At 44.6% G+C, this 26,718-nt stretch overlaps 1 protein-coding gene across 5 annotated transcripts in view; it reads left to right on the top strand.

Moving 5' to 3' along the window:
* The window catches only part of sgcd (sarcoglycan, delta (dystrophin-associated glycoprotein)), a 126,186-nt gene that overhangs the window by 74,508 nt on the left and 24,960 nt on the right, over positions 1–26,718 (top strand). For all 5 annotated transcript variants that reach the window (XM_035624362.2, XM_035624363.2, XM_035624361.2 and 2 more), the window contains 2 exons: positions 11,482–11,667; positions 24,835–24,936. In XM_035624362.2, coding sequence (XP_035480255.1) covers positions 11,482–11,667; positions 24,835–24,936 — 288 coding nt within the window. The remainder of the gene's footprint in view (positions 1–11,481; positions 11,668–24,834; positions 24,937–26,718) is intronic.

The following is a 26,718-nucleotide window of genomic DNA, read 5'->3' as shown; positions in this document are numbered from 1 at the left end:
TCCAAATCAGACTTTATCGTTTAATTTAACCTCACTTTGTCTGTTTGTGTCTGTAGATTTTGACTACAATATGAATCTTCAAAGATTCTTTTTTAAATGTTGATTGATTGGAGGTGAACGTTACGTCAACGCAGTGAATCATCTTCACTCACAAAACCTTTGATTGTCCTTCTCGAGTTAGAAACGATCACAGACGAAGGAAACTCGTGTCGCAGCCAGTTTGAGTCTCTTCACATGTTTACACATTGACCACACACACACACACACACACACACACACACACACACACACACGCCCACACACACACCGTGACTGACATGCACAGCAGCTGTCGCTCCACAACACAGTTATATTGGGAACAGTGACAGAGCTGCGACCTCCGACCTCCCGGCCCCCGACTCTCTGTCTCCTCATGTTCTTCTTCCTGTCACGGAGCTCAGAGACACAAAAACAATATCGACACATTTAAACATTTAAACATTCAAACAAGATTCGACGCTTCAGGCTCAACGTTCCCAGTTCCACTGAGAAACTCTCCGACATCTTCCTGCCGCTGACTAACAGACCCCCTGGTGAACGAAGCTCAGAAAGCGTTTTCACAACTACAATCATCAGATGAGCACAAAGAAAAACTATAGTAGACATTCATGGTCCCCAGTCGACGGATCCTACTCTTTGGATATTCATGTTTCCTGTTATGGAAACATTGATGCAGTTGAATCAGGAAGACGGAGACCGGGGACGTCTTCAGCAGAAGTATTTCATGGACATTTCTTTTTGTTACACAGATCAACAGGTGGTCAGTGCATGGTGTCTCTGTTGGCGTATTTAGCTAGTCTGTCTCTATCTCAGTACATTTAGGACAAAGGACCAACTTCAACCCCACTCAACGTTCTGAGATTCGGGACAGAAACATGAACTTTGACAGCCTTGGTGAAGAAACTTGAACGTAGCTTCATCATCAGGGCACAGTTGTAATTTGTTTCCCGGCAGCCCATTGGTCAGTTTGAATGATTGACACCTTTTATTTAACCGTGGGAGCGGATGGAGGATCGAGGGACATCCTACAAATGTGTGTGAAGGAAGGAGACGGAACGATTTCTCATTATAAACGTGTGAACTTTATTTTTGCTCATCCTTGGCTGAAGGTGTGATCGTAGCAAGATCTGAAACATACACTTGGAATCTGTAGATTATGTTGTTATATTAAGATAAATATTAAGATCGTCATCACCAGCTCTGTTTGTATCATGCTGATTCAGTTGCTTGGTGTTGGAGTTGTGTTGTTTTTGGTTGTTTTGGGCATTTAGCCGAGCTCCTTCCTGTTTCGTCCACATGCTGTTTGGTTAAACTGCTTCATGTTTATATATATCATGTATTCATATGATTGGGGGGTTAAAGACATTTTTTCACTTCTCCAGACTCTTCCTCTCCACATCAGGAAAGTTCGCAGCTTTGCCGAGATCTGCCTCATAATGACATTCAGTGAAACAGCTGTGATGTTTGCAGGGGATTTATTTTACAGATGAATTCTCCTCTCATGCAGAGTTTCTATTATTATTTTTATTTTAATCTCCGTCCTCCTGCAGACAGACGGATGTGTGAAGCGTCAGGAGGAGAGATTATCTGAGTGAGTGATAATTTGTGGATTAGACGTGGGAGCAGGAATCTGCTCAGTCACTTCCTGCTGCAGGTGTGAACTCGGAGTGAGGTGATGGAGACGCGTGAATCTGTTTACCTTGTTTCTCTTCAGTAATGAGCTGTGTCGTCCGTCCGTCCGTCAGCGTTTCCTCTCTGTGACGTGTGATCCAGACGTCGGCTCAATTAGGAGGCAAAGTTCTTCTGACTTCACATCATCACCGCTTCTCTGACTCGGAGAGAGAGGCGGATATAATGAGACGCCGCCGGTCGATCAACGTCTCTGCTGTAAAAACGCCTCAAAATTAATAAGAAAAAGAAACAAATCAGTGCAGAAGGTTTGGAAACGTCACGTCAGCTCAAGCTTGTGATTCTGCTCGCTGAGGAACGTTAAATTCTCGTAAAGTGTTTAGGAAAACGTCTGAACGTGAGTGAGACCGAGCTGCGTTCCATCAGCGTCTCCTCCTTCACTGATACTAATGGATATTTCCTCCGTCGACAGCCAGACGAATGAGTTTCAATCTGCTAATTGCTGCTGTTGCTCCATGTGAACACGCAGCTCGGCTTATTTATTCATTCTGTTCAGAATCCAGCAGCTGGGAAACGTAACTGTAAAACAGTTTGTACTTTGTCTGAGGGAACGTGTGGAAGTGAAATACAACATCATCTGCAGTTTCTGAGGATTCACAGAGAAGCTGTTTGAGTGATTGACAGGTGAAAATCGCTTCAGTTTATCAGGAATGTGTTGTCAGACGTTCCTACGGAGCCCTGGGGAGTCAGAACACATCAACGGATCAAAGACACTGTTTTGTGAAAATGATGTTTTGTTAAAAAAAAAAAGGTTGCTGTGTTTTGACCCTCGGGGGCCTCCGTACACCAGGGTGTCAGAGGAATTTAAATCAGCCGCTTTACATTTATTACAGCCCATACTTCTGCAGCGAGCGGCAGCAGATGGATGAACCTTCTCCCTCCGTTGTTTCTGTTCACATCATATATATGAAGTTTAGTTGATGGCAGAGATCATCACATTGTCTGTGATTCATGGTCCAAGAGGATGAACCCCTCGGACTTTAATGATCCACGGACTTTTCCTGTTTCACCACAACGATCACAACCATCACATTTATGTAAATGAAATAACTTTGATCCTTTTACTTTTCATGAGTCATCAAATCAAATAGAGACTCTCTCTCTCCCTCTCTCTCTCCCGCTGTCTCTCTCTCTCTCTCTCTCTCTATATATATATATATATATATATATATATATATATATATATATATATATATAGAAAAAATATTGGTAATGATTCCTAAGATGTCATTATCAAACCCTCATGTCGAAGAAATTAAATTCAGGCTTAATAATTTACAGTTTAACAACAAACTTTTAAAAAAATAACACAAATACAACCAAACATATAGAACTTGAGTTAAGAAAATATTGAACATGAACGCTCATTTTTTTCTGCATCGTATAGTTTTATTTCTTCAGAAACGTGTTTTGATGCGAATTTTAAACACTAGGTAAAGAAATAATGTTGTAAAGATAAATCTGAAAGCTTCCTGTTATTTTCCTCCTCAGCTCCGAGGTCATGACCTCCTTGTTCCTCTCCTCTTTGTCTCCTTCATCTTCTCTTGGTCCCTCAGATGCTTCCTCGCTCTCTCCTCCCACTCTTTCACTTCCCTGTGAGATATTACTTCAGCCTCTGTCTCAGTTTGTTGCTCTGTCTCATCCACTTCTGCCTCTCGTTCCTCAGTTCCTTCCTCTTCTATACTTATTGTACGTTGTTCTTGTTTCTTCTTCACTCCATCACGTCCCTGAGAGAGAGAGAACGCCGTGACCGATCGGCACTTACCATAAAAATTGTTGTTCTAAATAGTCCCATTCTCCCGAGCGACCGGGCGTCGTGCATACAGATGAACGTTGGACCGGAGGAGACGGACACTTTCACCTGAGCAGTAAATATCTCAGATGTTTCCCTGGAAACCACCTCAGTCGGTCTGCTCAGAACCTGACGGACGAGGACAGGAACGGGAAAGAGTTTAACCCCAAATGAAATTACAGGTTACATGAAGAATACTGTCGCTAGGAGAGCGGAGAGCTATTTTCATGTAGTTACATAATCTACAGTCTGTGATGAGGCCTGTTGTCTTTCTGAACATCTACACAGAGCGACTGTGTGAACCAGCTTCATCCTCCTGCACTTTATGTTGTGACAATACAATTTACACAATCACATTAAACACAATACACAAACATTAGACATTACACACACACCACACAAAATACGACTCATACATAGTTACAAACTTACAGCTGACGCAATTAAACTAAAAGCCAAGAAAAACAGACCGGACAACACTGAATGAATCCATATTTGAAGAATAAGTGGTAACAAAAAAGCCCATGTATATTTTTATCATAGGATTTTTTTTTTACTCTTCATTTCTCTGCATCAGAAACCAACACAAAGATCTAAACTTTAAGACCTGGAGACAATCCGTGTGTTGAACATGGAACAGGAAGTAGAACAGGTTCACACATCTCCAGAGTCTGTCAGTGGTTAAATCCTCTCCCGCTTTAAAAATCCGCCATGCAGATTTTTTATTTTTTTTTCTTAACGCTCATGTCGACTCCACAGCTTCAAAGTAGAAGCAGACAAATCCTCACACTTCCCTCATCAACTCAGGTCACGAGCACCAAAACCTTTGACTGGTTCCATCTGACGGTTGAAATAAACAGACACTCGACACGAAGAATCTCCAAACAAACTCAGACGTGTACCTACGTTATGTCTTCAGTTTCTCTGCAGAGCATCTCAGCTCCTGCATCACTTCCTCCTCTTTGCACCTGTAAGCTGCAGCCGGTTCTTGTTCGTGCACTCGTGTTTGAAACCGAAGGACTCGTGCTCCGTCAGTCTGAAGCACTCGGACAGAAGCGCTCTTGAAAACCAGCGCTTATAGAGTAAATTAGAATAAATGAAAGAGCTCTCGTGTTGTGGCCACGAGAAGGTTGATGCTTCAGCTCAGACTCGTTCAATCTGCGATTGTAAAAGTTTTTCTGCGGATGGAAAAAAGCGTTTTTAACGTTTCCTTGCGTCTGAAATCAATCAATTATTTACAGTTCACTTCATATATGGAAGAAAGGAGGTGGTGCTGGAGGGGGCTGCAGCGCCCCCTGCTGGGGCTGGAGGCCTTGTGAAGGAGTGTGTTTATCTTTTTAATATCTGCGGCCTGAACGTTTGAATGATGATTTGCTCGAAGGACTTTTTGCTCTAGTTGAATGTTTCTTACGTTATTGACAGAAAACCTCATTTACACATGTTCTGTGCTCGTGAGCGACTGTAGACGCACCGGAGCCGGCGTGAGGCCAGAGAGAGTTTCTGCCTCCTGCCGAGCTCAGAAGTTTATAAACCCACAGCAAACAACCGCAGTCGTGCTCCCAAGGATCTGTCTCCACAAAGCTGCCTGAGGCTGCCGGATTAATATTTATTTACTGTGGTTTTGGGAAGAGGAGTTGTGTGAGCCGTCTCGTTGAGCCACAGAAAATCCACCAGCTTCCTCTGAAAAATCCCCCGCCGACCCGTCCAGGAGGCGGAGACATCCGGCTGACGGACGGGCGGCGGGGTCACTGGAAGGACTCGGACCGTCAATCCCTTAGTAACATCAAGGAAACACAGAGGAACGTTCCCTCGGACAGGAAGTACTTCCAGTCTTAAGAGCCACTATGTGCCGCTACATATTTCTCTATACACTTTATTTGACCAAACTTCAGTTTGCCCTGTCTTTATATGACATCAACAGCACAAGATAGCTGTGCCTGTATCTGAGATATCTATAAGGAGAGGAAGAAGAGGCGCTTCGTCATCTCTACTTCCTGTTTACAAACAGGAAGACAGTTTGATGTTTAACTCACTTCCTGCTAGCGATGCTAACATTGGCTGTGAAGCGATAAATCATTTTTCTGTTTAGATGTACAGTGAAATCACGGCACGTTATTTTTTCGTATTTTCTTATTCACATGCTTCATTGTATGTGAACAGAACTGATCCGTGTTAAAGTTCTAACAGAAAGACGTTCAATGGTAATAAAGTTGCTTGTTATTATTCAGCACCATTAGTTCCCCGGAGGCGGCTTCCTTCCTCCCACAGCCCAGCGCATGAGTGTCTATGGTTCATGACACAATTATGATTAAGATGTTAGCCTCACGTGGGGGGTAAAAGAGAGAGAGAGAGAATTCCCTCTCCCGTCACTATCTGCCGAGCGCTCACTCTGATCCTTCGGTGGCGAGCGGCTGAACGATCAGAACGTTGGTCTCTCCTGTCGTCAGGTGATCGGACTCCGTTACTTCTTAACTGCAGCAAGTGACAACAAACGAGTCGCCTGAACACTTCCTGTCTCTTCCCCGCGTCCCCTCCCTCCTCGTGCCTGATGTCTAAACCCTCTTCCCCGTCTCTGCCTCTCTGACTGAGCTCCGCAGGGTTTTGTATTTTGCCTGGTTGAAGTCCCAGCGGATCAGAATCACCGCAGGGGGTCGATCCGGGCTCCGAGCTCAGCGGCGTCACTCCCTCCTCCCTCTCCGGCTGACAGTCACGTCTCCAGGTGAATTCTGGTCCTTCCCCTCTTTAATTCCAGTCTATGATTGAACCTTTTTAACCAGATAGTAAAGTCGTGCTAACAGAGACGCCCGCTCGCTCCGGTGACATTAAAGATTAAGTTAATTATGCTTGCGAAGCGTCGCCTCAGGGTTTTACAGGCTTAGGCAGTAAAAAGGTGGATTTGTGACGAGGATCCGCTCAGTGTGGACGGAATGAAACATGTCGGAGGAGGTGGAAAAAAATAGACCCTGAAGTTGGTGCGGTACATTTTTGGACTGTGGAAATAAATGAGTTCCGGACGTCTCCGTCTGTGTGCGAGGCCTCCATCCAGACAACTCCTTCCTTCTGCTTCACACGTCACCAGTCCTCCGAGGGACAGAGAGGAAACGACCCGAGTCAATCCGTACATTTACTACAATAAGATGAACAAACTAAACTATACACTGAAGCTGATTTCAGACATTAAATGTCACATATGAGGAACGCAGCAGCAGATTGTCCGAGTCGGACGTGTTCACACCAATAAGAACATTGCTGAGAGCAGTGTGTCCCACCTGGTCTCACTCGGACATTCAACGGAACGTTTACGAGGGGGGCGTCAGGAAAAGATCCAGAAAATGTCCAGAGCAACATTTGTGTAAGTTACCGTTCTCTCATTCAGCCCCTCTGGAACATTTTCAGTAAATGTCTGGAAGCAGCTTTAGATATTAGAGAGCCCCTCGCTCCCCCAGCCTCGGGCTCTTTACATCTCAGTGTGTAATAAAACACTTTCTCTCCTAAAGCAGAATAACCAGTGTGTTATGAAGCGAGCAGATTCAAGAGCAGATACAGTGACAGATGCAGCTTCTCTCTGCTCACGTCCGTCACGAAGCCTCGACGAGCACCGGCTTCCTCCAATATCCTCGTCATGAGCGCAACTGTGTTGTTGACACGCGTAAGCCACCGCCACTTACTAATTCATAAATTACAGTACGGTACAGAACAGTTTTTAGCGGCTGAGAGAAGCAGCGTGGTGGGATCCTGGAGCTCATTAAAGTGGCGACTGTGACTCTCTGACCTTTCCAGTGTCTGTGAGTGTTAACTGCTCTCGTCTCGTCTGTAATGGGCCACAAAAAGCAGCTGCGGCGTCGAGGACGTGGCCCCGGTGTTAACGAGGAGCGTCCCGCACGAGAGGAGGCGAGAAAAAATAACTCTTTATTTACCGAGTGGGATAAACACAGGAGCACGTATGTCTGTGACATCGACGCTTCATTTAAAGAGTCAGGACGTTTGTGCCTCAGCTCCGGTCACGTGTACGTTGAAGAGACTGGAATGTGTTTTCATGATTTGTAATGTTTACTTAAATGTGTTTACATCTTTGTCTCTTATTCAGGTTCATAATGCAGAAGTAACAGTAGCTATGAAACATGATCTGAACCAGACACGTCCTGTGAACGGATCTGTCTATGAACGTGTGGTCGTTTTCAGTGAAGAGGCAGTTTTCATCAGAGTTTCGTCAGACTCCTCTGCATCACTGACGCTCCCTGTTGCTGCTGCTGTTATAAAGAGAGTAAAGAATAAAACCTTCACTGAGGTTCTGGCTTTGTAAAAGAAGCCGAGTCTCCAGGCGATGGAGCAGGACAGTTCATGGCGACAGAGGAGCAGCTACTTGGTTCCTTCAGTCTGTTCATGTCCCAGATGTGTTCACAGAAAAACAAGAGAAAGACATGCTTGGTAAAAGTGTACAGACGAGGGACATACGCTCATTAGCTCCGTACGGGAGAGCTAATGCTCCTTAGCTGTTAGCATGTAGCTTGTCACCTTTTCTTCTTTTGCTAACAGGGTTCTTCATGTTCAGTCGCTCTGAAGCAGAAGTCAGTAAATGTTCTCCGTCAGCCCGACACATTCCTCCACACGCCTGTTTACACACACACACACACACACTCACACACACACACACACACTCACACACTGCACCGTTAAACTGCCTCTGGCCGGCGGCCATTTTGTGTCTTCACACATTGGGAGGCGTCGGAGGCCCAGTAATGGCGTATATCCACTGGCAGTTAGCCGCCGGGCGCTGGTAGCGATCCCACATGTTGTCTATAAAAGTCCTAATGGGGGAGCGGCCGTGGCCATTTGGCAGCGGGAACAAACCAATAACATTTTGTAAAACCTCATTTCTTTCACTAATCAGAGACAGACTTTGTTTTCTGAGCGCTGTTTTTTTTTTCTGCGGGCGCTTCAGAACTGAGAGTTGGCGGAACAAAAGGGAAAAGAGACTCAGAGGCCAATGATTTGATTTGCCTCCAATTTGCCACTTATTTCCTCCCTCCCTTCCTCTCTTCAACACACACACACACACACACACTCGTGTGAGAGTGGCCATTATTTAGCAGCGTCTTCTTCTTCCTCTTCCCTCCGTCGGCCTGTAGCCTGATGGCTTATTGGAAAGCCATCAGTGGCCTGTGTGCATGAATGGAAAGCACAGGAGGAAGAGCTGTTATATTTCATTACTGCAGCAGATTCATTTGATTTGTGATGCACTCTGCGAGAGCGGAGCGGATCCATAATGTAACACGCCGTGTGTGTGTGTGTGTGTGTAGCAACGAGAAACCAAATCAAGCAATGAACACGTTTATAAAACTTTAGAAAGTATCATCTCTTGTGATTGTTTCTGGATCAAGTTTATCTCGATGCTTTCTTCAGCGTTTTATTTAAAGAGGCAACAAACAACGGTGCTGCCCCCTGGTGGTTCCAGGTGGTATCACTGTTGTCAGGTCTGTCGTACAGACGTCGGTAAGGACGTAGGAACTTTTCCTCAGAGCTCCTTCTGAGGAAGTCTTCGACATCACTTTGGAGATTAACGGAGGAAGCTGAAAGAAGTTTGTTCTTTGAAGCTCCGTCTTCGTTTTCTGGCTCCTAGCATTAACTAGCGGCGGCGTTAGCATCGTGGCTAACTGTCCAAACCTTAAAAAACAGCTGTGTCAATCACAATGTGTTCAAACGAATGTCTGGTCGTGTTAATCAGTAGTTGGTTGTGTTCCTCACTGATCTAGAAGAAAGAAAACAAACTCATTTCGTTGTAATTTTCCGTGAAAGCCGCGTTCTGGTGGCCAAGAGAGTAATATGCTCTTCCCCAGGAGACTTTAATGTCGCCTGACTTCTTTAAACGTTCTCTCTGCCACCGGCTCAGTGAACTCCACTGACGGGATCCGTTTCATTTTGAAGTTGCAGTTTCATATCGGGGGTCAGTTATCTGAGCCTGTCACACCGAGAAAAAAACAGATCTACAGAGAGGAAATGGAAAACCGTCCTGTCACTGTTCGTATCTTGTTGGGCTTTTTTAATCCTTTTTCATATTCAGGTTTTAGTGTAAACACACGTCAGAGCTGCTCTGTCGCCTGAACCGGCTCCTGTGATTGGACGGGGCCGAGGTTCGGAGGAACCGAACACACAGACATTGAGAAGTGAACCTGACACAATGATTTCCCTGTTGAATGAAACAGTCGAGTTAATCAGAGTTGTGGGGTCGAGATTAAATAAAGATAGAAACACAAAGAAATTCAACAAAAACGGTGAAATATTCCGTGAGACTTTGAGGATTTGTAGTTAAAACTTTTCCCAGGAAACCGGCACTGACTTCCTCCACATCATCAAACAGAAATGACAATCCAAACACAGACGAGGAGGTTTCCATGTTTCTTCGCTGACGGAATTTGGGCTCCGCCTCCTGCTCTGTCCATTGTGTGTGTGTGTGTGTGTGTGTGTGTGTGTGTGTGTGTGTGTGTTCGATTAGAATCATCATTAATGGACAGTATCAGCTGGTCGATGGGGCGGACGGGGATAATAGAGTTATAGAAACACTCATGGACCGATCGATCACTGTGGTTCTAACTGAGCCGTCTGTCATCCAGCCAGAAGAAGAGAGTGTGACGGATGTTCATGACGTGTTAATCCTGCTAATGCTCCGATGTGCGTCGTCTCTTATCCAATCATCTTCCTTCTTCCTCCTTCGTCCGCAGGCGCATCATGAATCTCTGATGCCCGTCGAGGGAAAGTACATCTGAATATACTGAACAGTGAATCTCTGAGCCCGTCGTGTCATGGTGACAGACGTACGGTGGCCCAGCGAGATCAACAAAAGCACATTCATTAAAACCATGTGTTTATGAAGTGTTAGTGTGTTGAGCTCTCAGGGCCACCGTACTGGTCCACCAGGACGCTGCTGACGGCCTCTGACACACTCGACTGTCGACTGGTTTTCCAAACAGTTTGGATAAGTTCTTAACTTGTGACGAAGAATCCACGAGAGATTCACGTGCACATCCGGACAAAAGATCTGGATCCACTTGTTTTTCACTTTGTGGAATTTGGACTTTTCTTTATTTCATTATCTTATTTTTCCAGAGAGTCATTATTGGATCTTGATGAAGACATTTTCAGACACGTTTTGGGGTCTGATTCTACGAGTGTGTGATTTTGTGCGGCTCCCAATAAAAATCTAGCAGAATTCGATGTGTTTTCGTGAGGTGGACGTATTCGCTCTACTGATTGACGTTCTGCTTCTGTAATCAGTTGATCAACAGTTTATGAATGATTCCATCACTTCTCATCTCTTTCATGACTCGTCTGTGTGAAAAGCTCCAACAGGAAACGCTGACGACTCCTCTTTTTTTTTTTCGGGTCGAGTGATTTGGTCCTTTCTGGATCTTTCAGCCCGTGTGTGTGTATGTGTGTGTGTGTGTGTGTGTGTGTATGTGTGTGTGTGTGTGTGTGTGTGTGTGTGTTTGTGTTCCTCGGTGTGTGTTTGTGTGTTTGTGTTCCTCGGTGTGTGTGTGTGAGTGTGTGTGTTTATATGTGTGTTTGTCTGTGTGTGTGTGTGTGTGTGTGTGTGTGTTTGTGTCTGTTTGTGCGGCTGCAGACAGATAAGAAGACGGCGGTGGTTTTTAATGGAAACCTGCTGCTCGAGGCCGTGGCAGAGACCCAGAGCTGCGATAAGAAAGTTCCAAAGCCTTTAAGAGCTAATTGGCTCATTTGAATGAGAATGTCTGTCGCCAAGAAGCAACAGGAACTTTTCTTTGACGAGGCTCAACAACACAACAACAAATACTAATACCAATAATAACAATAATAATAATAATGCATATTTAACACACACAGAGTTTATCTCTTCAGCCTTGTTTTTTCATGGGTCTCTGTCGAAGCGTGTGATGTTACAAACCATCGTCCTAACGCCCCCCCCTCCCTCCCCCTGTCTCCCCCAGATGACCCAGGAACAGTGCACTCATAGGAACAATGTCCAGAGTTCAGAGAAACCACAAGTGTACAAAGTGGGAATCTACGGCTGGAGGAAACGCTGCCTTTACTTCTTCGTCCTGCTGCTGATGATCCTGATCCTGATCAACTTGGCTCTGACTATCTGGATCCTCAAGGTCATGAACTTCACCATCGTAAGTCTCCTGCTGCTTCTTCCTCTTCTCCTCATGATCCATTAATAACACCGTGTCTGATCTGCTCGTCTGCTTGATTCATGTGTGGAACTTAGTTTTGCTCCGTGTCCGTTTCTTTATTATTTTCCTTCTCATTTAGAACCTTTGTGATTTGTTTCCAGTGTCGAAGGTCAGAGGGTCTCAAACTTTTCAGACCCCGAACCCTAAAATAACAGAGACTTGTGACCAGCGTTGTCAGATCTCCCATTAACCATCACCATGGTAGCCATAAAACGTCATTATAAATACACAGAAATCACAAATACAAACGAATACATTGAACTGGAATTAAGTAAAAAAAATGTGTCATGTGTCACATCATAGTATCATAGTGAAAAAGACGTTGTGTTGATGATCAGATGATTCTACGTTTGCACAACTGATGATAATGTCAAATCTTCCTCCTCTTCCTACTTCCTCTTCTCTGTCCTGCTCCTGTCTGTCTCCACCTGTCTCTCTCCCTGTGTTCAGTAATCCACTGAGCTGTGTGTCACACACACACACACATATGAATATAAAGAGCAGATAAAACGTGTGCACGTGCTCGTGTGGCTGTGAATAAAACATGAGGTCGGCTCGGCGGCGAGGCTTTAATATGAGATCTACATAAATCACAGAGCAGTTCCTCCGACGCGGAGCAGTGTGTTCTGACAGAGCAGCGCTCGGAGCGTCAGGACGCCTTTAATGTGTCTGTCTGAGGAAGAGGAAGAGGAAAAGGAAACGTGTTTGAAATGGAAGGAAAAGGAATCTGAGCAATTCGAAGGAAGCTCCTCCTTCTTCTGCCCCAACTCATTTATTCATAAAATAATCATTGCAGCCGATAAACAGATGATCAGAGTTTGAACTTTCAAATCTGACAATATTTCGTGATTTATATGAATTGATTGTTAACTGTCTGATATAATCATAACTTTACAGAACCAGTTTAACTTTGTGATGATAGTCCACATGTTTTATTTGGATGAACTGAAGAGTTTAAAGAGAATAAATCAGAGGTTCTGTTTGTGTATCAGAGTCGTGATAGTCTGAACATCTTCATGTAATGAAAACAGATTATTTTTTTCCTCAAAAATAATATTTCAAAGCAGATTTATTTATTGACATTTGAGCGAGTGTGTGGATGTGAAGTGATGAAGCCTTGTCAGGGTCAGAAACTGAGACTTTGTGACGGAACAGTTATTAAAAATTAATTGAAAGAAAAATTCAAATGCTTCTGTCGGGGTTTGATCAGGACCAAGTGTCAGTTATCACACAGTGTCGGAGCAGCTTCCTGTCGGATGCTGAGGTAAAAAAAAAAGGTCAAAATGCGAAACGCGAGGTTTGAAAACCAACAGGTGACGTCACTGTGGGTCGATACTTGGTTCTGATCCCAAAGTAAAACATTTTGGGTGTTAATCCTTGTGTAGTTAAAGATAAGAGTCGCCCCCTGCTGGTCATTACAGAGAACACTTCAGCGTCGTCACTTTCCGGACCCGGTGACTTCGTCCATGTTTTTAGAAACAGTCTGTGGTTCCGTCCAGACCCGGACCAGAGACGTCAGGAACAACATCAGGTCACTGAGGGATCACGCGTTTAAGGAAACAGAAACAAACTGAATGAGTTCTGGTCCTTTTCTCTCTCCTCTTCATCAGTGGAGCCACTGTGTCGACACAGGAAGTGTTTTTTCAGGCGTCTGACCAATCAGGTGAATCGGTCCTGTTGTGACGGACGCAGGCGGCGTGTAGACCACGCCCCCCTGGCGTGTTTCAACACTTCACATCTGTTTCCTGGTGTTGTAAACACACAGCGACCGTGTGTGTGTCTCCACCTCAGATGAACATGAGCACACACACGCGCCCTCGTCTGACCTTCTGTATGGACCATTCAGGAGAGAGAGGTCAGAGTTCACACTGAGGTGAGAGGGGCCAGGGATCTGCACCAAATATGAGTGCTGTTTCGTTTTATTGTTTTTCATCCAGATCCATGAATGGCTGTGTGGATAGTGAAGCGTTAGGAGTTAAGTGTGTTGCTGCAGAGCGGTGGGACAGGTCACGTGACCCGGGACAGTCTGTCCACTCGCTGCTGCCAGAGGGAGATTAATGAAGAAAACACCACAACACACTCACCTTCCATTCTCTGTCCCTGGTTCCCTCCGGAGCCTCCGCTTACACTGAACTGAACGGTTCTGACCGTGTGATACGGATCAGTGCTCCGGGGAGACAGAGGAGGGAGGACGACCAGGAGTGTCCGCCTCCATCCGACCCCCCCCCCCCCCCCCCCCCCCCGCCCTTGCCCAGTCCCCCGTCCTCCCAGGAGGGAGGGAGGCTCTAAACAGCTCCAGACCCAGAGGGGAACTCGACAGGAAGGTCGAATTCCAACGTGTTGAATCAGGAGCTTATATATAGATATATATATCTATATATATATAGATATATATATGTGTGTATATACGTGAGCAGAAGTGACCATGAGCTGCTCCTGAAGGACGAAGAACCTGAACCACCTCTGATCCGTCATGTGACGAGACTCTGCTGTAAGAGACGTTTGTTTTCTACACAGTGAGGAGACGGTTAGTTCCTCCTGTAATCTGAGAAAGCAGCGCCACCCGTATTTATAGCTCAGAGGCAGGCGCACACACACACACACACACACACTGATCTAAATGTGTCCTGTCATATAAAGAGCGGCGCAGCAGCTTTATGAAGCCGAGTCTCTTCCCTCAGAGTCGAGGAGACACTTTACTGTGAGAACAGTATTAACTTTGTTTCTGTTTCCTCCCGTAACATCTTCACTCTCAACCTTCGTGTCCACACCTCTGATAATAAAACACAGCGTCACTGAAGTGCCGCAGCAGATGTTCAGAGGACACACATTCAGTGAATGGATGGTTTCGGTTGAGGTTAGAGAAAAGTTCATGTTCTCAGAATATTGTGTCTGACGTCAGTGTTTTAATGTTTGACTGTATTGACCCATGGTCCAAACAGAAGCATTAAAGAGTTTTATTATTATTGTTGTTAATGTAAGACTCAGTAAATATAGAAACACACTTATTAAAAACACTAATTGTTTTTCACCCCTGTGTGATATATTCACAATATGATATAAAAACAACTGCGTTAATACATTTCTGACTCTCACAGCTCCACTGACAATCAGAACTGTGTCAGAGTTCTGCTGTCAGGACGTTTCTCTCGTCAGATCCGACTGTGTCATCAGTGTGTGATCAATCAGGTTCTGAGCGTCTGATTATCTCACATTCAAACGGACCGAGGGGACTCGTCAGACGAGTCCGAGGTCCATCCCTCCGCGGCTCCTGATAACTCAGACCTGCCTGACTCTGCACGTAGAGATTAAATTGTGAATAATTACATACAGTAGCATAAAGAAAACAGATGAGACGGAACCACCGGAGGAACAAGGCAAAGACGTTGTTTCATCCTTCAAACAGAAGCTACGTGATCGGCCTCATGTAGTGAGACGAGTGATACGTCTCAACAGGCAGCCTCCTGGATCTGTGGTGGGAAGAACTGTTCACGTGAGGCGTCACTCGTGTGAAATACAAAATAGTCAAAGTAATTCAAATATAACAAATGATAAAAAAAATTTAAAAAATAAATCAAGAAGTTTTGAACGACGTCACGCGATGACAATGTCGATAATATTCTTAGGGAGTAAACCACGAGGTACGGAGTAATATCCATGTTAAAAATGGAAAATTGTCTTTATCAAACCTTTATGACAAACTGAGGCCTGATATTTTACAGTTAAACCATGAACTTTATTATAAATAACCATAAATACAAAGAAAACACAAATGCAACCAAAAATCTAGAACTTGAATCAAGAAAATGAACAATTTTGAATGTAAATTTAAACATGAATCTTCTCTGCATTGTTCATTCTGTAAAATCAAAGTAGTTGATATGTCTGTCAAAGACTCGTATCGACTGATTGTTCCGAGCCTCTGATACATTTCCTGAATTCGGCCCGACGACTTTTCACCAGATCCGCGTGGGCTTTGTAACATTTGCACAAACACATTCAGTTAAGTTGAAACACAGCAGTTTGTGTAGTTTGTTTCTGAACCTGACCCAGTGATGGATGGGCCACGTGTCCGGGGAGAACCAGTGTCGGGTCGGTTTGACTGCCAAAGACCTTGAACGTCACTCGGTAAAGCAAAGAGCGCCGCCAGGGCCCGACATACTTTACATCCATCATTAGATGTTATGTCATTTGATAAAGCAAATAATCAGTATTTGCAGTGGATGCAGGGTTGATTCTGAAGTCCCAGTGATCACTGGTGGTCTGAAGTACAATCCACTTGAATCCCAGAAACTGTCTCGACTGTCGAACCTTTAGTTTCTTGATTCTGGTTCTGTCAGTGGTTCTGAAACACATCTGTCTGATGTTCTCTCTTCCTCCGGGTCCGAGTCAAGCGGCCGACAGAAGCTCTTCTTCACAGTTCAGGACGAGTTCAGCGTCTGAGAAAGCATCAAAGTTTGTTGAGCGTGTTCTAAGTTTTCTACCCACAGTAACGATTCATCTGTCTGATGTGGTGTGAAATGTATCGGGCCTGTTATTGATGAGCAGTGATGAAAAATAACTTCCTGTCGTCAAGATACTGAGAGAAAACATAACAAGATCTGCTTCAACACAGTCCATGAACTGTTGGTCTGTATGAGGTGACACACACACACACACACACACACACACTGCTAATGAGGCATCAGGCAGCTGATATGAGAGATGAAAGGATTATTGTGACCTGAAAGTCTGGAGTCAGACAGACAGAAACAACATGGCTTCCATCCGATACTGACCTCTGCTGGCACATCGTGGATCAAGGTCGTTCACACCCACTCGTCACATTTAAGCTGATAAACGACCAAGAAACACAGGAACAGGAAACACTGGAACAAGAATCAAGAAACATTCGAACAGGAAACACTGGAGCAAGAAACAAGAAACACCGGAACAGGAAACACTGGAACAGGAAACACCAGAACAGGAAACACTGGAATAAGAAACAAGAAACACTGAAACAGTAAACACTGGAACAGGAAACACCGGAATAAGAAACAAGAAACACTGGAACAGGAAACACTGGAACAGGAAACACCGGACCAAGAAACACTGGAACAGGAAACACCAGAACAGGAAACACTTGAACAGGAAACACCGGAATAGGAAACAAGAAACACTGGAACAGGAAACACCGGAATAAGAAACAAGAAACACTGGAACAGGAAACACCAGAACAGGAAACACTGGAACAGGAAACACCGGACCAAGAAACACTGGAACAGGAAACACCAGAACAGGAAACACTTGAAGAGGAAACACCGGAATAGGAAACAAGAAACACTGGAACAGGAAACACCAGACCAAGAAACACTTGAACAGGAAACACCGGAATAAGAAACAAGAAACACTGGAACAGGAAACACCAGAACAGGAAACACTGGAACAGGAAACACCAGAACAGGAAACACTGGAACAGGAAACACCGGACCAAGAAACACTGGAACAGGAAACACCAGATCAGGAAACACTTGAACAGGAAACACCGGAATAGGAAACAAGAAACACTGGGACAGGAAACACCAGAACAGGAAACACCAGAACAACAAACACTGGAACAGGAAACACCGGACCAAGAAACACTGGAACAGGAAACACCAGAACAGGAAACACCGGAATAGGAAACAAGAAACACTGGAACAGGAAACAACAGACCACGAAACACTTGAACAGGAAATACCGGAATAAGAAACAAGATACACTGGAACAGGAAACACCGGAACAGGAAACACTGGAACTGGAAACACCAGAACAGGAAACACTTGAACAGGAAACACCTGAATAAGAAACAAGAAACACTGGAACAGGAAACACCGGAATAAGAAACAAGAAACACTGGAACAGGAAACACCAGAACAGGAAACACCAGAACAAGAAACACTGGAACAGGAAACACCGGACCAAGAAACACTGGAACAGGAAACACCAGAACAGGAAACACCGGAAAAGGAAACAAGAAACACTGGAACAGGAAACAACAGACCACGAAACACTTGAACAGGAAATACCGGAATAAGAAACAAGAAACACTGGAACAGGAAACACCAGAACAGGAAACACTGGAACAGGAAACACTGGAACAGGAAACACCAGAACAGGAAACACTGGAACAGGAAACACCAGAACAGGAAACACTGGAACAGGAAACACCAGAACAGGAAACACTGGAACAGAAAACACCGGACCAAGAAACAAGAAACACTGGAACAGGAAACACCAGAACAGGAAACACTGGAACAGAAAACACCGGACCAAGAAACAAGAAACACTGGAACAGGAAACACCAGAACAGGAAACACTGGAACAGAAAACACCGGACCAAGAAACAAGAAACACTGGAACAGGAAACACCGGAATAAGAAACAAGAAACACTGGAACAGGAAACCTTGGAGCTTCAAAAGAAAATCTCTCTGGTCTCTGGGAACCAGACAGATGAAGAGGGAGGATCTGTCTTTAAATGAGATGATGTTTTTGACATGAAGATGGATGAAAGTGCAGAGGAAGAAGAAGATGAAGGAGAAGAGGGATCGGTTGAATTAAAGTTAGAGGGCAAAGAGACAGAAGGACAAAGGAAAGGAGGAAGAAGAAAGAGACTAAGAGTCATTAAGTGAGTCTGAGGAGACTAAACGTCGTATAAGGAAGAAGAAGAAGGTCAGTTTCTTTGAAGCTTGGTGGGAGTTTGACTCTAATTGGAGGTTTGTTCCATTAGTCTGAGTCATTTTTAAAACATCTGAGAAATTTGCATTTAACTCGACAACATTGAAAAACACAGAAGTTATTGAAAAAAATAACAATTGAGAACAGAATTACAATAGAAGCTTGAGCTGCTTTGATCGATAATTGGTGAGATTGAATGTGGAGTCTTTGTGATGTGAAGACTGTTGCTCACGGTGATGACGACTCTTTTAGTTTTCAGACGTGTTAAAGTGTCTGTTCGTGGAGCTCAGACACGTCTGAAGTGAGAACTTGTTGTAAACCCGTGGACGTCGGATGAACGTCCTGTCGGACTCTTCTCTCTTCCTCGTCCTTGTGTCTCGTTCCACCGTCTCGTCTCTGTGGAGATCAATACCGACTCCCGCTCACTGGCTGTTATGTTTGGCCCAGCAGGGGGGCTGTCCGGGGTTTTGTGCCTCACACAACAGGCGGTGTCGTCAGAACAAGTCGATGACAGTGTCAGACTGCTTCGCTGGTTCGCAGGGTAAATATAAACTGTAGGAGAAGAAAATCAGTGTTTCTGTTCTGCCGTCCTGCTGAGACAGTGTCCGTCCTCGTCTTCACCGAGTGAATCAGAGACTGTCTTGATTCTCTCGGTGTGAAACGAGGAGTTTACACCAGATTAAATGTTGAGGAAACGTTGAGGTTTGAATCACCGACCACGTCTCCAGTGTTTTCAGCGAGTGATAAGACAGTTTACTGATATTCATCTGATTGGAGAAAAGACAGAGAGGATCTGAGCTTTGTGAAAAAAATGACGAGTCGTCTTCGTCTTCTTGTCCGCCATCTTAAAGATTCTGACATCATTGTCTTTTCATTCTGGTGATTTCAGGACTTCATTCTTGACAATGTGAAACACTTGAAATTGAATCACAATCAGACCAATAGGATTTAAAGAGTCATCCATTTTCTTCTTTTCGTCTTCCTACGTTTACATTCCATCAGAGCAAAGACCAGAAGATGGAGGATGAGTCTGAAATAATAACGTCGTTATTAACACTGTTCACGTATTTAACAGCAGGAAAATCATTTGGTTCACAGAATGTCAGAGTGTGTGTGTGTGTGTGTGTGTGTGTGTGTGTGTGTGTGTGTGTGTGTGTGTGTGTGTGTGAGAATGCATGGGGGTGAAAGTGGATTTAACTCCTCGGCTTCATAAGAAGAATATAAATGTGTCTATTTTCCATTCATGAATCAATGTGTGGATGTGGCCGAGCAGTGATGACAGATATGAAAACATGAGCAGCTGGTCCGAGATGTTTCCTCCTCTGAATCAGCATCATGCACCAGAAAGATTTCAGTCATTCACGGGTATTTGAACTCTTTACTGTCTTGTCTATAAAAGTCACTTTTAAATCCCAACTGACAGTGGAAACTGTCGCCGCCGACAGGAAATGAGGGCAAGTGAGGAAGTGAGTGAGACTCCTCAAGGTCAAAGTCGTCCCGTCTCAGGATCGGGGTGCCGAGTCCTCCCGGGCGTCGCCGTCCCTCCGACGGTGCTCGTGCCTCCGTGAGAGACCCAGTTAGAGCTGCAGGCGCAGCACGAAGAGAAAGAGGAGGAGGAAGTGAGGAGCAGATGTGTTTCTGTGGTCGTGTTCATAGACTCATTTCTGCATCCCTGGTGTAGCACACACACTCACACAGGGACCAGGCTTGTCTCATCATGAAGCCATAAAAACAATAACCACTTCCAATTAGGCCTCAGTAATTACTTAATAATCAGGAGATGATTGCACCACTTTGACCACTGTCTCAATTTATTCATATTCATAACCGCGCTCGCGTGTGTGTGTGTGTGTGTACAGTATTTGCAGTGTGGCATCATGATCAGATCAGATGTGCTCGTCTCTCTTCTTTTCATTCATCTGTCAGATTTTTTTCTTTTTTCATCCGTCTTTTTTCGCAGTTGTTTACAAACCAACAACATTCAAATCCTCGCACACAAAACTCCTCACGCTGCAGGCGACTGTTGTCACCTGTCAGTCACTGTCGTCGTGGAGACCTTGATGCTCCGAGGGGCGGCGGCGGCGCTCCCAGATGAAGACGAGTTTTAATATGAAATCCATCGACTGTGACGGTGACGTTCGGCCGCCGCAGGCTCGGAGACTCACGACTCTAGAACCGACTCCTGCTGCTGCTCCTCGTTTCACAAGAGCAGAGGAAACGTTTAGGATTCTACAACGTGTTGAAACACTGAAGTTCTTTTCCTGTGTTTGTTAAAGACTCGGTGATGTTTACAGTGAAGTAAAGATTAAACTGTGAAGGTCTTTTCAGAACCATTCCTCCTCAGAACTGTTGGAAGGACTGTGGGTTAGAAAGCGAACTCTTAAAGTGGATGTAGAACCAAACAGAGAAACGAGAGCGGACATGAACGTCTCACACTAACTGAGCCTCTCTCCTCTCTCCACTCTCCTCCTGCTCTCTGAACGTACAGTACATCTATCTTGACTTCATCAACACCTCCCTCTCTTCTCCTGCTCTCTCTTGTTGTTTCATCTTTCATCCTCTGGTTCTCACTCCTCCTCCTCCCCTCCCCATCTTCTCTCCCGTCCCACTGATGGATGATGCTCTGCGGCGTCGAGAGCCTCAATCAGAGGAGCGCTGGAGTTTCTCAGTGAAGAGCAATCTCACAGCCAATTCCACTGATAGTCATCGCAGAGCGAACTGCTGCGTGACGTCGCAGCTTCCACCTGCGGAGCCAGAGAACCAGAGAGTCTCTGCTCCAGAGGAAAAGTTTTTCTTCTTCTGCATCTTCTTGTTATCAGAGAGAGTTCTGCAGGAGACGCTGCGTGTTTCTCTGGGAGCGCGGTGTGTTTACCTGCGACCGGCAGCAGTTTCTCATCTGTTTCTGCTGACGTGAGCTGGAAGGAGCTGAAACGTTTCATCTGCCCGGAGGCGGAGATTTAAATGTGCTAATCCGCAACGCCGCATTATTTACAATCCATAATAACGTGTTCACGTTATCTGACTCCACCAAATCAAATCCCACAACAAAGACGGTTGTGGGCTCAGTCGCCTGCGATGTTACACGTGTGAGACGCGATGTTATTTAATCTGATGCTTTTTAAAATAAGTTCCTTCAACCATGGAAATATTCATTTCAGGTTTGTGACACGAGCTCCGACCTCCTCACACGAAACGTTCCGCCCTGCTACATGAAGTAACTGCTACTTCCTGAACTGACATCATATCAAACCTTGAACTAAACTACAGTAGCTAAACTTTTACCTCAACACAATCACATCACTTATGTATAAATCTACTTGTTTTACAACGAGCGCCCACGTCATCGTGTGAAACCGCCTGTGGTCCAAACACCCGACACCAGGAGAACTGGGACCGTGTGGGCGTCGACAAGCGTCTGCAGACGTGTGATGAAGCGTCTGACTCCTTCAGCATCAAGACGTCTGGATCTGCTTCAGACTCGGGAGGCGACTGATATATATATATATATATATATATATATATATATATATATATATATATATATATATATATATATATATATATATATATATATATATATATATATATATATATATATATCGACGCAGACGCTCCATGTGTGTTAGTGACACAGAGCAGCGACGAGCCAGATCCAAAGATCCAGCGTCACTTCACTCATGATATTTGCCCCCCGCCCCCTAGCCACGTCCCTGCTGTCACACACACACACACACACACACACACACACACACACGGGCCAAATAAATCTACACAAGAACAGAGGGAACTGAAATGTTATTTACAAGACAGACGTTTTCTCCTCTGCTCGTGCACACACACACACACACACACACACACACACACACAACCAGGTAAACACAGCAGCCAGTCACACACACACACACACGCAAGTACAAGTACATACAAAAGCACAAACACAATAAATTCTCAATAACTATGAAGCGAACACAGCGGTGACAGTGGAGGCGACGGCGGCGCTGAGTGGAGATCAATTTAGTTCTTGTTGTCGTGGAGAGAGAGACAGAGAGAGAGAGAGAGAGTAATGGATGAGGGGGGGAGGAGGAGAACATGTGTGAAGATGAATTATGTCATCATCGCCAGGCAAAGGGAGAAGAGGAAGTTGAATCGAGTGAAACGTTGATATATTCTGCTCAGAGCTGGAAGATCACACCTGAGCTTCACACAGGAAGTGAACTCTGTTGCTAGACAACCTGACGAGACAAAGTCCATTTTAAGAACAGTCAATAGATTTCATTGTCATGGGAACGTGAAACAGTAGAAAACAAAGTAATAAGAAGTTTTTAAAGACACTCCTGAAGATGGAGGATTCACTGACTGTAAACAAAGAGGGATATTAGAGTCTTTAGTGTTTTTGAGATCGTCGTCTGAATCATCACTTTGTCCCTGAGAGACGGTTGTTTCTAATTTCATGCCCCATGATTAGAGACCTTGATGTGATGAAGTGATGGAGAAAACGTTTGGAAGGAGCGAGAGAGAGGAGGAGGAGGAGGAGGAAGGTGATGAAGGTGAGGAGGCTCACCTGAGTGTTCAGAGGCCTCTGTCCTGAAGAGACATCCTGAATTATTCATGTCCGCTCGCTTCGCTCAACTGTCAACGGACGAGAATGAAGAGAAGAAGAAGAATCTGCAGATGTTCAGAGACTGAAGGTTCCGGGATCAAACCACCAACCTCTTGAACAGTGGACGAGCCGCCCTCTGCCTTCCGAGAGGTGGACACGAATCACGCGACGACGATGATGCTGCGTTTCAACCCAAAGGACCTGGAACCGAACCTTTTTTTCCTTCTCTTACTGTACGAGTGGCAAAAACATGAAATGTGTCCGTTAATGGATTCGTATTATTTCATTATAACATTTGATCTGCTGTCATTTCTTTATGGGTCAGAACCAAGTGAAGACATGAGCTGAGTTTGTAAACTTCACTTCGTGGTCAGAGACTTATCTCCACGGGGGAGAAGAACTGCGGAGGCAGAGATACCGACTGAGGCGCAACATAACTTCTCAGCTTTATTACGCATCCTCAGCAATAATCCAGACTAAGATATGAAGTGGCCGGCGGCAGGATTCACTGAGTGTGTACAGTATGTGTCAGTGAGGAATCAATCTGTCCACCACCAGGACCCCAATCTGAGAAATATGATATTCTCCTCCTCACGGTCGCTTCTCGTCGTCAAAACGGTCGGAAATAACGTGTGTGGGTTTTTCCATTCTGACAGAACCGCTGACTTCCAACTGGAGGTGATTCACAGTCACTGCCCGTCGCCACGCCAGCATCGGAATATGAATATGTTTTACACACTGGTGGAGTTTCACTAGGAGGAGGCCTGAAAACCGTCCACACTTCCTTTGGGATTTCGACGGGTCTCGATCTCCATTAGCTCGTCGAAGCCTCGAGGGATCAGACGACGAAGAGAAAACAAAAAAGTCTTTGCAGGAGGAGATCACGTCCTCCTCTTCCTCCTCCTCCTCTTCCTCACACTGCCCTCTCTTATCTCTGAAACAATCCAGCTGATCTCATGTAATATAATATATGTAATTGAATATATAATGAGTGGAAGGGAAGTGAAGCTGCTCACGTTTGAATCTCAGAGAATATTGATATGACGATAGGATCTTTTTGTTACACTGTATATATAGTTTATTGTTCTGACATGTATTTAATAATATGAATCAGATTCTGTTTATACAGTATGTTTCGTGTGTTTGATGATGGATCAGTTTATAATAATACTGATGCAGGAGTCAAGTTTCAACACTATCACTGCGTCAAACAGAAGATTAAAAGATTAGAGCAGCGGAGACAGTTTAATGAGTGTGCGTGTGTGTGTGTGTGTGTGTGTGATATTATTATTATTGAGGTTTATGTTTCCTCCACACATAAATTACAGGTGTCTGGTTTCAAACCCTGGACACGTCACGTCCACGACTCTGCAGAGACGGTTGTGAAGTTGGTGACGGTCTTAGATCAGATATACGTTATACATATACATACAATATAATCATAGAAATCAGCTCCTAATGTTTCATCAAGATCCACGAATATTTTCATTTAACTGGTGGAAATGTCCAAAAATGTCCAACCGCTGTTGAGTTCAATGAGCCAATGAGTTCTTTCTTCCTTTCTCCAAGTTTTGTGGAAATCTGATTTGCAGTTCAAACAATCCAAGGAACAAACGGACGGACAGGGTGAAAACATAAGCTCCTTGGTGAAGCCCTTGGAAACATTTATCTTGCACTCAAGGTTCACTGGAAGTCTCTGCATGTAGAGTGGCAATATGTTACATGATGGTCACGATCATCACGTTGTGAATCCCTCGTGTTGTTGTAGTGTGAAGGAACCGACGGTGTCTGTGTCTTTGTTTCCTCGCAGGACGGAATGGGAAACCTGAGAATCACCGAGAAGGGCCTGAAGCTGGAGGGCGACTCCGAGTTCCTCCAGCCGCTGTACGCCAAAGAAATCCAGTCCAAACCAGTAAGTCACACACTGACGACCGCATGAGTCCTAATATGAAATGTTCCACTCGGTCGTCGGGGCTCGGTTTGTGTCTGTACAGACAAACCGCTTCTCCGTCAGGACTAAACTCACCACGCGGTCCTGACGAGACTGAAGAGCCGAGTCATGTCTCGTCATGAGGACAAAGCAGGAGAACACGTCACGGTGACGAGCGGCGTGTTCCAGACCAGATGGTGTCTGAAGCCTGAAGCCTCACTGATCTAATGTAACGTCTGTCTCAGCTCCGCCGGTTCATCCTGGTTACAGATTAACATTCTGAGGAGGAGGAGACGAGTGGAGGAGACGGAGAGAGGAGCCACGATATCGTGATGTCGTCCTGTAGTCCTGCAGTAACAACAGGAAGTGGACGGAGAGAGAGCAGCGAGCTTTATCTCTCAGCTGTCTGCGACCCGCCGCCGCCTGAGAGGGAGGATGAGGGACGAGCAGGGGAGGAGAAGAAGAGGAGGAGGAGGTAGTAATTGAGACTGAGACAGGAAGACGGATGGAAGAGGACTGAATCAGAACAAGAGAGATGAGATGATACGTTGACACGACGCCAAGTTCAACACCGACTATTCATATTTAAATCGAGTCCCTTTTGCTCGGAGCCAAATCACAACGTATATTATCTGAAGGCTCCTTAAAGAGCGAGGCCGAGGAATTCATCACGAAATTCTACAGTTCAGTTCCAACAACGAGGAACGTCCAAGGAAACAGCTGAAAAGTCTGTTTTCTGTGTACTGACCAGCAGAGGGCGACTCTATGAGCACGTGACTCTGCTTCTTACTTGATTTATAACAATTTACAACAAATCGCTGTTTTTCAGAAAACAAGCAATTCGTTATAAATTGAATAGCTCAGGTTTTAAGTTATTTATAACATTTCTCACATGTACGTTTTTCTTCTTGAAGCAAACAAGTAGAAATATAAAATCCACTTCTTCAAACAGCAGGTTGGTTTTGACGTCTCACTTCACACTTCCTTGTTGTTATTGTCATAACTTCCTGCTCGTGCGTCACGTTCACTGTGGGAACTTCATTAAGTTTGTTGAGAGTCATAATGTTATCAGTGACACACACGAGGCAGCGAGCGCCGCACGACGGTCAGGACGTTATCTGTAATTAAGGAGTCGACTGAGGCGTGAAGATTAGTCGGAGCGCAGAGAGAGCGGAGCGTCCGACGTGATCGGCGTTCCTGATTGGTGCAGGAAGTGAGCGAGCGGGAGGCTGGAGTATAAGTTGTCCTCGCCACATTTACGAGGTCGTGAGGATCCGTGTGGCGGAAACTTTGCCTTCTGCTCATGAGACGTGCACATTATGATCATGCACCTGACACGAGAGTCTGACAGATATGATTTCTTTTGGGGCCGATACCAAAATTGGGTTGTTAAGAATTTGTGATACTGATAAATCAGCAGATATTTATATTCAAAAAACATGACAATGATTCCTAAGATGTCGTTATCAATCCCATATGACAAAGAAGTGTCTTAATATTTTACAGTTTAACCATAAACTTTATTATAAATAAAAAGAAACCAAATAAACCAAAAATATAGAACTTGAAAATAATTTTAAAAGACCACAATTTCTTTAAATGTAAAATATAATACAAATGCAAATATTTTCTAAAATGTTTGTTCTGCAAAATAGAATATTTCAACATGAATCTTCACCAGTTCATCACCTACATTACAACATTTTTTTTATATATTATGAGTTTTCTGAAATATAATGTTTAAATATGCAAATGAGGCATTAT

This window comes from Scophthalmus maximus, chromosome 2, assembly GCF_022379125.1.
Source record: "Scophthalmus maximus strain ysfricsl-2021 chromosome 2, ASM2237912v1, whole genome shotgun sequence".
In the NCBI taxonomy this organism is placed as follows: domain Eukaryota; kingdom Metazoa; phylum Chordata; class Actinopteri; order Pleuronectiformes; family Scophthalmidae; genus Scophthalmus; species Scophthalmus maximus.
The sequence above is the reverse complement of the archived record's forward strand: the minus strand, read 5'-3'. Positions and strand labels throughout refer to the sequence as shown.